The sequence below is a fragment of the Lissotriton helveticus genome, chromosome 8 (genome assembly GCF_964261635.1).
Source record: "Lissotriton helveticus chromosome 8, aLisHel1.1, whole genome shotgun sequence".
Classification (NCBI taxonomy): Eukaryota; Metazoa; Chordata; class Amphibia; order Caudata; family Salamandridae; genus Lissotriton; species Lissotriton helveticus.
Window position 1 is genome coordinate 958,184,097 of NC_136069.1, and position 12,484 is coordinate 958,196,580.

At 40.4% G+C, this 12,484-nt stretch overlaps 1 protein-coding gene across 1 annotated transcript in view; it reads left to right on the forward strand.

Moving 5' to 3' along the window:
- ZBTB11 (zinc finger and BTB domain containing 11) overlaps window positions 1–12,484 on the forward strand; it is a 1,715,870-nt gene that overhangs the window by 652,974 nt on the left and 1,050,412 nt on the right. The window contains exon 4 of the mRNA XM_078657806.1: window positions 5,217–6,622. Within this exon, the coding sequence (XP_078513932.1) occupies window positions 5,217–6,622 (1,406 nt within the window). The remainder of the gene's footprint in view (window positions 1–5,216; window positions 6,623–12,484) is intronic.

Here is a 12,484-nt window from a genome sequence, read left to right on the forward strand (position 1 = left end):
TCAAATATGTTCTCTCAATGTTTCAAGCTTTATTACAAATGTCACAAAAAAAGTTGATATTTCACTTCTGTTCTTATATTTTAGTCACGATAAAATACATTGAACATAATCTTCACAAAAGTAATTTACAAAAGTTTAAGCTATTGCCATTATAAATTACAATAACTTATTTAAGTATTAATTATTTTAAAAAAAATGTAAAATCAATACTTCTAGTCAAGTAAATACAAAACATGTTGCATAAAAAATGATATAGGTGTCACATTGTCAAAAAAAAATATTACCATTGTGGATGACAAAGCTATTAATTTCACAATTTTCAAAAATAACACATAAATAACAAATTTGTCATGTACAGGGCAAATAACTCAAACTTTCCTAATGCGAGACCTATTGCATTGCAAATGCTTGTTTTTCATTGCCTTTAAGTCCGCACATAAACAAATCTTCCCACTCACTCTTTTGGCTACTACCACAGGGGCCAACCATTCAGTGAACTCAACTGGCACAAAAACACCTGCTTCACAAACTCTTTCTAGCTCCAATTTGATGACTTTTGGCCCTTCCAGTGGTAGTCTCCTCACCCTAGAGATTAAGGGTTGCCACCTTCCTTCAATTTTATTTAGTGTACATACGTCTTTAGGCACCTTTGGAGATACTTTCTAAGCTCCATACACATTTCATTCACATGGTAGACCTGAACTTGTGAGGGGTGCTGGAGTCCAGAAACCTCCCTCCCCCACACCTTCCACCCTCCCAAGTCCTTTTAGCGAGGCCAGTCTATGCTAATGATACTTAATGTTTCCCTAAAGCAGTCTATTCCTTAAACTCAAGGTTTGCTAAGCAGTACCCATTCATTTTGATAGGCTGTCTCCTTTACCACCTTGTTTGACGTTCAATCTGCACAGATTTATGCTTTTTTTATAAATCTCATCGTATGGATTCCCACATTGTTACCTAATGTGAGAAAGAAACGTATATCATTTTAATTCTCTTCCCTTCGATTCACTCAAGTTGGTATTGTTCTTCTTAGCTTTAGAATTTCCTCACACACTTCCTTCACTTAATTAATTCTCTTTTCCTGCACATCACTTCTGCAGTAATTAAAAAAAGATTACATTTCCCCCTTCACCTCTTTAAGATGGCTTTAGAGAATGGGCACTTATTGCTGTTAGTCGTATGCCCAAATCTAAAACGCAGCCCTTTAAACTTCACTTCCCTTTTTTGTCCACTTTCATTCTTCTTTGCAGTAACACTCACACCTCTTACTTAATACTGATCTTGCTTATATCTTCCTGCAAACTCAACAATGTGCTTTACTCTTTTTGCAACCAAAATGATTTGCGACAGGTAGGCACATCAATGAACCGTAGTGATTCCTGCACTTTCTTACAATTACAGTGTAGAAGATATGTTCCTATGTCAGTGCAACAAATTTGCAAGATGCCACCTACCTGAGAACTGTAATGTAGTCTTCCATTGATTTGCCTTCTTGTTGCGCCCTTTCACCAAAATGGTACCTTTCGAAAATGGTGGTCACGAATGGCAGGTAGTGCAGATCTTGTTTTTTTAAAACTTGTCGTCTGCATTGGATCCCCTTGCCATGTCAGGCTCCAATTCCAGCAGATTTTCCAAAACTTCTTGCTTTTCCATTCCTTGACAATGCCTAAACAATAGTAATTTCTTCAAAAACCTTAGATTTTCTCCACATAGACTTCTACAATTAAAAAATATACATTCCATGTGCTCAATCTGATTTGCGCCTCGTCTGGGTGGCTCAAGAAACGAGCATGGGAAAGCCAATAGATCTCGCCTTTGTGACCTATTGGCTTTGCTGATGCTGTGCAACATCAGCAAAACGCTCTTTATGAGTTCTGTAGCGCATCAATAATAAAACAAAAAACAACATGATGCGGCGTGCCCATGAGCATGTACGCATTATCTTAATCAAAGAATGGGAATGGATCACTTGTCCTGTACAACCTTAGGTATGCAGGTAAAATACAGGAGGTAGGGTGTCCCGATCTAAAATGACCCTCATGCACGTGATGGGTATGTTGACGTTCAAAGCGGTATATCTTGATTCTCCGCTTTTGGATCACGTGTGTGCATAATCATCAGGTCGATCAAGTTATGCAGCCTCCACCAGTAGGTTCTTACCCAAGGTTGATGCAGTAGTGAGCCAGTGAAAGGGGATTCTAAAATTGTATTTAAAAGGGGCAGAAAAAAACAGGTAATCTTTTATTAGTCTGGCTTTAGGGTCCGGTAACTCTTAGTATGGTGCACCTTGGAACTGGATTATGAGTAGTAGGTGCACCTAGAGTGTAGGTTCGATTCATTGTGGGAACCCACAATGAATCAAACCTTTTCACAACCAGCAGATAACATGATATACCAATTCTGCACCCTAAAATACATTTTAAGATTTGCACGCATCAACAAATGCAAGCATGCTATAGTCCTCTGCATGGGTATGGAGAGCCCCAAGAGAGAGTTGACATTGCCATTTTTTAGTTGTTTTAGACTCTATCAAAGGATAGATCGATTTAGCAGATTTCTGCTAGGTGTGTGTCCCCATGTACCCCTCTCCCTTGTGTGTGTTGCAAAACCATTGTGTTTATTTTTCGCAGGTACACTGAGACCTCCATAACAAGAATAACAGGTCAACAACCTTTATTTGTCACCTTTGAGCACTATTTTTATATTCCTCTCACGTTATTCACTTAACGGTCCTGATGAATGCCTGTAAGTCCTAAACCAGGCGCTATGGCAGAAACATGTCAACCATTTTAAATATATTCCCCCCCCCCACTATTCACGATCTCTACACTCTAGGTGCACCTACTACTCATAATCCAGTTCCAAGGTGCACCATACTAAGAGTTACCGGACCCTAAAGCCAGACTAATAAAAGATTTCCTGGTTTTTTCGGCCCCTCTTAAATACAATTTTAGAATCCCCTTTCACTGGCTCACTACTGCATCAACCTTGGGTAAGAACCTCCTGGTGGAGGCTGCATAACTTGATCGACCTGATGATTATGCACACATGTGATCCAAAAGCGGAGAATCAAGATATACCGCTTTGAACGTCAACATACCCTTCACGTGCATGAGGGTCATTTTAGATCGGGACACCCTACCTCCTGTATTTTACCTGCATACCTAAGGTTGTACAGGACAAGTGATCCATTCCCATTCTTTGATTAAGATATGAACTTTGGAAACTGAATAGATCAACATTCTACCTCCCCCCGCACTTGATTCAAAGAAAAAAAAAACATGTACGCATTATGACATTATGCGACTGCGTCACTCAGTGCCTGCCATATGTATTGATGTCCCACACATTGCAAAAATAAGCAGTCACCTAAAACCAATTTCCTCACTTATCTGTGCATAATTGGAACGCCAAATTTGAAGAGTAAGCATTTTTAATTATGTTCTAGGGCCTCCTGAATGATCCATTATTGATAATGAAAGGGAAAAAAGACAGAAAGGTCACATTACAAATGAGTATTTTTTTTTTTGAGTATATATGATTTTATTTATAATCCTATTTAGTGTCGAGATGAGGCCTTTGCAGGCTCTTTAAACAATAAATGGTTGGTATTTTTTGGGGGGCAACCTGACATATTTCTTTTCATGAAATGCATTCTCACACTACGGCAGTAAAAGTAAAATCCAAATGTAAGGAATAGGCAGAGTCGGGGCTTAGGGGGAACTGAAACTAGAAAAAAACTAACCCTTTTTAAACAGTTTACAAAGGTATGTAAATATGCAAATGTTCTTTCAAAGAAAGACCTATGAAAAACTTGGGTGTGCCGGAGATAGGACTCCAGACACTGCCCAGCCGGGCTCACTGCCGCTTTGGCTGAGACACACGACACGGGCGACGGGGATTGGGGGGCTGAAGCCCTTTCAGCCCTATGGGCACCTGCTTGCAAAATCCTTATAAGTACCGAAGGCCATGTTTTATCCCCTATATTATTGTATACATAGCATTCTTCCCAGCACCTCGAAAATGGCTGGTTTCTGTGTGATATTTTCATTATTGAAACTCAATAATTGTTTAGCACAAAAAATAAATATATTGAAAGTAAAAATGACTATGTTTGTGGCATTTTGTTACATGTGTAAATCAACTTAGTTGAATGACATTTCCCAGCCTCTTTCAGTAGGAGACTGACCATAATCAACAGGGGTATACCCAAATTACCCTCTTATACCGGAGTATGGGACGTAGTGTTATACAATGAAAAATGGTATAAAGGAAACAATACAGAATAATTTATGAGTAGAGCACATTTAATGACCCGCTCCACAGTTGTGGTTGTTCCTAACGAATGGATCAAAATCTATTTGTAGCACACACAAACAATGGCACCTAATCAATGAGGAAGACGAAAGAATGACATATATCACAACATTCTATGCATCAACAAAAAGAAAAACACATAACACAATAACCCTAGAAAAAAAAGCCACACGCCAGGAATCCTCACCAACAGGTTGAAGTAATGTTGTTGCATTGTGGTTTTTTTTTGTTAGTAATGTATAATCCCTGTCCTGAGGAGGCCTAAGAAGAAAAGGCTGAAACGTGGTCACGTCGACACTTCTAAGAAGGAATCATTATAATTATAGTGATCTGTGGAATTGCGTGGTGTCACACTAGAGTTAGGTTAACTAGTCTACAAGCCTTAGGTGTTTTACTACTACTACCGCTAAGTGGTTCGCCCAGAATTATAGGGGGTACACTAGTGAGAATAATTTTCTAGGGTTATTTAGTTATTTATTTTTGTTTTTGTTGATGTATAGAATGTTGTGATATATGTCATTCTTTCGTCTTCCTCATTGATTACGTGCCATTGTTTGTGTGTGCTACAAATAGATTTTGATACATTTGTTAAGAATGATAATAACTGTTGAGAGGGTAATTAAATGTGCTCTACTCATAAATTATTCTGTATTATTTCCTTTATACCATTTTTCATTGTATAAAACTCTTTCAGTAGGATAGACACTTTTAATACCAGGAATTTGATATATTTGTATGCACCATATCTGTTGTGTCATTTAACATACATTCTACCCTGCAGCTTAGAATCTATTCCTGTCTGCTGCAACGTCAAGGGTCATTATTTTCTCAGTTGCAGTTAGCCTTCCTTTATACTTTTTTATGTTTTTACTGAGGTTTATTTTTCTTTTTTATTACAGGTTTCTGCAAATCAAGCTTTCTCCCTTTACTTGAATTTGCTTACACTTCTGTGTTAACATTTGACTTCTCTAACATGGCAGAAGTCGCTATCCTGGCGCGCCACTTGTTTATGTCTGAGGTTTTGGAAATCTGCGAGTATGTGCACAAACAGATGGAGTTGCAGCAATTTAAAGTCTGCCATAAAAGGAATGTTCACCATACAGAGTTTACAAAGAGCCTTTTGAATGAGAATGTGGATGCAATGCCAGACTTTCTGCCTGAAGAGGGAGACTCTGAGTTCCAGGCATCTGTGAACGTGGAGACTCAGCATACTGAAACTGAAGCTTGCCAAACACCGTTTACAGCAGTTATGGCCATAAAGCATAATACAGAAATTCTTAATAGCCTTCAAGAATCCATAGTGGGTTGCTCAATAAAAACAGTTCCAACAGAGTTCAATTGCATTATGGCGCATCATAAAACTATTGACGATTCATCTGAATTGTGCATGCATCCAGATGTGCCTCGAAATGGGTATTTTTCTGTAGCTGCAACTGTCTCAAGTTCACATCCAGATTTACAGTCCGCTGTAAGGAAACCAGCTGAAAATTTTTGTACAGTTGAGCCACATCTGCAGCAAAGTATGGCGAACTCTGTTAAAAGCGTTAGCATGCAGCCAGTTTCGGAACTAAACGTGACCAGTCCCACAAAAATGAATGTTTCTGGTTTACATTCAGATCTGCAGCCAAGTGTGACCAGAGAGGTGGCAATAAGTTGTTGCCTGTCATCAGATGTACAGCCATGCTTGGCTTCCCACATGGAAAAGGGTGTTACATATATTTATCCTAATATACAGCCGGACATGCCCAGCAATAGACACATTAAATGTCAAGAAACAAGAGAATTGCAACCAATGTCTAACTACCCTACTGTAGTAGATGCTTCTACTGTGCTCCCCGCATTAGCAAAAGATGTGACCAGCCCTGAAGAAGCAGACTTGTCTGAAGTGCGTGCAGACAATACAGAATGCGTGTCTACCCCTTCAGGATTACTAGAATCTGATGTTCACATAGTGTGCGAGGCCACTTTCCCCAGTGCCTCGTATACTTCTCCAGTGTGTACGGAGCCATCTCGTATAAACATGGACATGAGTTCTCCAGAAAAACATTGCAAGAAGTATAATCTGAGTTCTGAAAAGATGAGGGATTTTACGAAAATACACGTTCAAAAGCCTGATAGACCTCCAGAAACCCACACCATGTGTTCCATTAATGACAGCATAGGCGCGCCCTTGGAGACAGCCGGAGGTGCCTATAAAAGACGACTTCGTCAGCTCTTTGTTCGTGAAGCAGTGTATCGGCACTTACAGGATATGGAGAAAAAGCAACAGACCAGGAAATCCAATCCCAAATCAATTGTTCAGCAGGTAAGATTACGTGTTTGCAGTTTTCCATTTAAAAAAACCGCGGCTGATGTGCACTGCAGCAGATGACTGAGTATTATAACAAAGGAGGTTGTCAAAAAAGCTTTTTTGCCTCATTTTGAAATAGTTGTTGGTTGTGCTACACTGATTTTAGGAATTGTGATCTTTTATTTTTATACTATTACCATGTTATAAATGCTGATCCTCTCCTGTGGTTTCATGCATCATCTTTGGGAGGAATCAGTTTTCTCTCTATTTCCTAATGACAATCATGGATAATGGTCCAGGAAACTGAAATGATGTTACATATTCTTGTAATTACTTCAAGTCTTCTTCATTCGTCTGAAAAAAGTCTGACTAGCCGAATGAAGCAGATACTTTCCACAGCATCCGATTGCCAGTTGATTCCACAAGTTTATACAGTATGTCACTACTGAGTTCTAATGAAGAACTAAAATACCTGCATTCAGTATTGATGACCTTGGAGAGGCAAGCATAGTTTTCATTGTAATGTTCATTGTTTTTTTTTTTTAGCCAATAGCCAATCGCAGAGAGAACGTACATAAACCACAAAAGTCAGGAGAGCGTACAACATAATAGAGTTTGATCATTCCAAGGTAACAAGCATAAAAATGACCCCGCCAGGCAAATTAAACCATAGACACAGCAGTTAAATAATAAATACAGAAATGCAAGTTAAAGGGGATAGCAACCATGAGAATAATATCAGATATTGGCTCCCAAAGATCAACTTTTAATTTTAATATTTCTGCCCACTGTGAATTGCACCACCCAATACAAATATCCCCAAAAAACAATAAATTGATAAATGACCATCCAATAGTTGTCTGATTCCAAATTTGCTTTATTCTTCTTTAGTTATGCGAAAACACCGGGCAGCCAACACGTTTCGTTCTTGTAAAAATAACTTTGTTAGGGCGATTCTTCTGGAGGTGATTATAAATTAATGGAAGAACTCATGTCCTAAGGTGACACAATTGCGAACTTCTACCGGAACTCCTTTTATCGAGATAGCAACAATGTGTCCTCTTCGGTGTCTTTTGAGCACGAAGAGGACACATTGTTGCTATCTCGATAAGCTGTGCCCCGGCACAGTAGCCAATTATTAGGAAGAAGTCACAAGACCATTGGAACACTTGAAATAATTTTGAAGCTATAGGCACAATAATCGATAAGGATGATAGAGGTGTCTTGAAATAAAAGGAGTACCAGTAGAAATTCGCAGTTGAGTCACATTTGGACACGAGTTATACCATTAATTTATAATCACCTCCAGAAGCATAACCCTGACTAAGTTCTTTTTACAAGAACAAAGCTGCCGGGTGTTTTTGCATAACTAAAGAAGAATAAATAAAATTTGGAATCAGACAACTATTGGATGGACATTTATCAATTTATTGTTTTTTTTGGGATATTTGTATTGGGTGGTGCAATCCACAGTGGGCAGAAGTGTATATTGATTATTGGGATCGTCCCTTGGGGGCAGCGGTTGTAGTGGAAGTGCACACCGTGAGAGCTAGTAGCTCGCACATTAGCCTTACTTTGGGAGGGTAGGCGTGGTGCCTTGAGAGAGGTGCGCCACACACAACTTGTTGTGATTGTAGCGTTGTGCAGTTCCTTTGTTGGTTTAGTGGAGTTTTAATTTTTTATTTATATATTTCTTTTTATTAAATCATAAAACACACATACAAGTCAAAAAATAAAATCTCAGGGGAGCCAAAACATTACAATACTTGGTGCGAAAAAAGGGACAGAAGTACATTTTCACATTAAAGTCTCAGGGGTCCGTGTTGTCGGGCACCTCGTCATCAAGGCTAGGCTCGGGGGGGCATATATATCACACCTGTAGCTGTTCCATGGTCCCCAAATCTTCCCTCCCTTATAAGGGCACCCTCTGGCCACGTATACTGACTTTTCATGCACCATACACCAGTCTAGGTCCTCCGCCCACTTGGTGACCCCTGGCGTCTGGCTGGTGCCCCAGAGCTGAGCAATGTTGCACTTGTCAACCATGTTCGCCAACGTCACCCATTGTTTCTGGGACTCATTCAAATCAGACGGTTCCCAAACATTCAACAAACAACGCTGAGCCTCAGGTCTTATTTCGGTGCCCAACAACTGGCTCAGCTCCACATGTATGGTCAACCAGAATTCCTGCACTCGCTCACAATGCCACAATGTATGCATTAGGGTACCATCCTCCGCACATCCCCTCCGGCACGCACCACTATCAGCTCGTCCCATACGAACCAGACGCGGCCCCGTAATATATGATCTATGCAAGATTTTCAACTGAACCAACCTCAGCTGCATCTGAATCGCCACCTCCTTGGGAGAGTCCACTGCTGCTATCCAGTCCTCATCATCCAGTTCCAATCCATCCTCACACCACTGGGCCCTGATCTTACGCAGTGGATCCTCTGAATGATTCACCAACTTACAGCATATCAGGGAGATCGTCTTTTCAGGGATATGTCCATCTAACACTCGGTCCTGGAGAACCGGGCCTTATGGACCCAGCGGCTCAGGGCACGCCTAATATCTCCGGGTTCACCTGCCTTGTCAGACAGAGACACGAGACACTCTGTTGGGCGTAGAAAATCAGATTTATTAGCTGCAGCCAAGTACAGTTGTCCTAGAAGTTACAGAAGGTCGATTCTTAGGAGACTGCCACTTAATTCCGTGGCTCACAATCTGTTATAGGTCATATGTTTACAATGCCCACTCCCAAAACATACAAAACTGACGAATAGGAATAGTTCGAAAACAAGCTATTGAATGTCAAAACACACCCTCCTTTCAGACCCCGTGTGCTCTCCTCCCCTCAAGTTAATCAACACTAGTGCCCGTAATTCAATTTGCAGGTGGTAGAACATGTTTCAATGCTTCAAAGGATAGTTTATGTAACAGGAGAATACACGAAGAGAATAGCGAAGGCCAGTCAAATAGAATGAAATCAGGAAGAATGGTGGGACCCAAACAGTGGAGTTAGACAAGGATAAATCAGTCTAGACATGGATTTAACAAACTCGGCCAGGCCCTGACATCGGTTTGGTAATCAAGGACAAGGGTTACTCTTTAACAGGAGAGACATGTAGCAGCTGGAAAAGCAAAAACACTGCGTTCGACCCTCCTTTTGCCATACTCAGGCAAAGCACAAAGGACTCATGTTAGTCTGAGTCGATGTCAATGGTCATGAGGTCATTAAGTTGTTGCTGTAACATCATTCTAATATTCTCTGTTTTCTGTGACACTGGCTTTGGAACACATACAGTGGCACAAAGTCCACAGATGGCTGGGCCACACTGTAAACAGAGGCAACAAGAAAAGATGATCGTTACAATCGCTCTAAGGAAAGTTAACACTTTCCATCCCCATGTGGACAGTAGTCCCCAAAACCATCCCATCACAGACCAATCTCCAGTATCCTGATGAATGGACTCGGAAATAACATGTAGTTTAGAAATGGCTTGGTATACTGTAGGGGCATTATCGGGAACGTAAACACAGCCACTAGACCCAATTAATTTACAGACTCCTCCTCCGCTATCTGCTAGGACAATATCTAAAACCGTTCGGTTTTGTAAAGTCATAAGACGATCCGCCTGAAGCTCAGCTGTCAAATTATTCAATGCTCCATAAGTCACGTTTATGGTAGCATCGACCACACGGACTAGACGTCTGATGTTTCTGCTATTAACTATTGGACCCCAAAAGGGAAGAAACCCCTTCAGAAAATCTCCTCCCTCTTTTCCAGCTGTGTCTTCAGAATCAATAACCCCTCTACATATCTCTTTCTGTGATGATCTGCAGGAGCAGTATATGTCGGAGGAAGAAGGAAAGCTATATAACATTGTAGTGTAGTTCCTATTATCCCAATAGGCTCTGCGCATTGGAATAATACCTTCAATAGTATAGGCCTAGACCAGACGTTAACTAGGTCTTCTATTGTCGATATTAGACTTAAAGTTTTGGGTTTGCCAGCTAGCTCAGAGTTCACTAGAAACTTTCTCGAATAGGCAAGGAGGAGTTGAACCTCCCTGGATAGACAAGAAGGGATTTAGTTTCTGACAACCATAGAACATGACAACTTTGCTCTCCCCTAATCAAGAGTGTATCTCTAGAGTCGTGTGAAAACAAAAGACAACTTATTTTACTCAGTCAGTACGTGCATTCTTAGTCTCACCAGATTGTAGAGAAAAGGAAGAGACGGGCGTGTTCAATAAAAGATGTTATTTATTGATCAGTCTCTTTTCTCGTACAAGAGAAATGGATCGATATTATCGCAATACTTATGGTTAAGTAAAGTGCATACAATAAAAGCAGAAGTATAAAATAATACTGAAAAACATTTATATGGTTTCTAAGCCATATGCAGGTTTAAAATTGATAAAATAGATACATACACATATATATTTGACTAATCGTACTCAACTGGTGTTTCTACCTACGCCTACCCCGGTGTACCTGACCTAAGCCTAATGCGTGGGCGGGAATAGAAAGTAACAGTTTAAGTTAAGTTTGTTTTGCCAAGTGACTGACTCAAGAATTCTCTGTGAGGGGTTATTCAGTTCTGTACCTGGAATTTAGGATGAATGAGGGATGGTATCTCTCGTCTCTGGTCTTGATATTCCAGGCTGCCTGCGAGGGCTACCCGGAAGCGCCGGAGCTGGATTTCTCGGCAGGAGAAAGCAGCGTCTCGTTCTCAGCGCGTCAGGAAGGCGGGGCTGCGCCAGCGGGGTCTGCTCTGCTCTGGGCTTCGGCAAGTCTGGCTGCTCCGATCTCGTCACCACCGCGTGTGTTTGCTTAAGGCAATACCGGTAATATTTATACCTGTAAGGTGCCGAGATTGACGTAAGGATGGACATAGATACGTCAATAAGGATGTCATACGACTTGGTCGTTAGCACATTCTTTTGCTGAAGTTCTCGATGAAATCAAAACAATGGCCGCAGGGTTTTTCCCAGGTTGTCATAGGTTTGATTTGTTTTGAGAACTCCGTATGCCTTATCAGGGGCTGGAGGAATATCGCTTGTCTAATTAGATGGCAAGCGTTATGACATAATCAGATAACACGTTCCTGTGCCGTGGTGTGGCTTCATCAGATAACGGTTTCTGCATCATGGGATGGCTGCTAGTTAACTTGTTAACCAGACCAGGGTCAGGAATAGGGGGATCGATCCAGAACCTATAGGAATACATCACACCCACTCCACGCTAACTATGGCCATGTTTACGAATCTAGGCATAGTAAAACATACTGTAGAGTATTGTGTATACCTTACCACCCCAAAATACATATAATGCATTTCGAATTTATCTAATATACGAAATAAAATAGTCACATGTACTATATGCACTCAAGCTGTAGAATAATGCCAAAGTAATCAAGCATATGTATACATTATTACTAATCGAATATGAGAATTACACATGAAATGGCTCTTAATACAGAAGAAAAAGTTCGAGACCATTCCATCACAGAATAAAATAATCATGAACATACCAGCGAGCAGCTAATGTCTATAAACTATCTAAAAATAGAAATTTCAGTTCTCTAAGAATAGTTCTTACTTTAAGCAAAAGATAAGTGTCCCGAAAAATCGTAAAAATATTTTGGGGCTGCTGAAAAAATTGCTGTCCGTGAACTGGAGGGAAAATTGTTCATGGTATTTTGTTATTAAAGTTGAATGCCAAATTCAGGGAACGCCGTGTGCTAGCTTGCTCAAAAGTCTCTATTTCTGCTCTGGAGAGAACATCATATCATTTAGACTGTCGAAAAAGCTGTCAACAGCTTCCTGTGAGAGTTCCACTAACTCGGAAAAGGATGTAACCATGCATTCA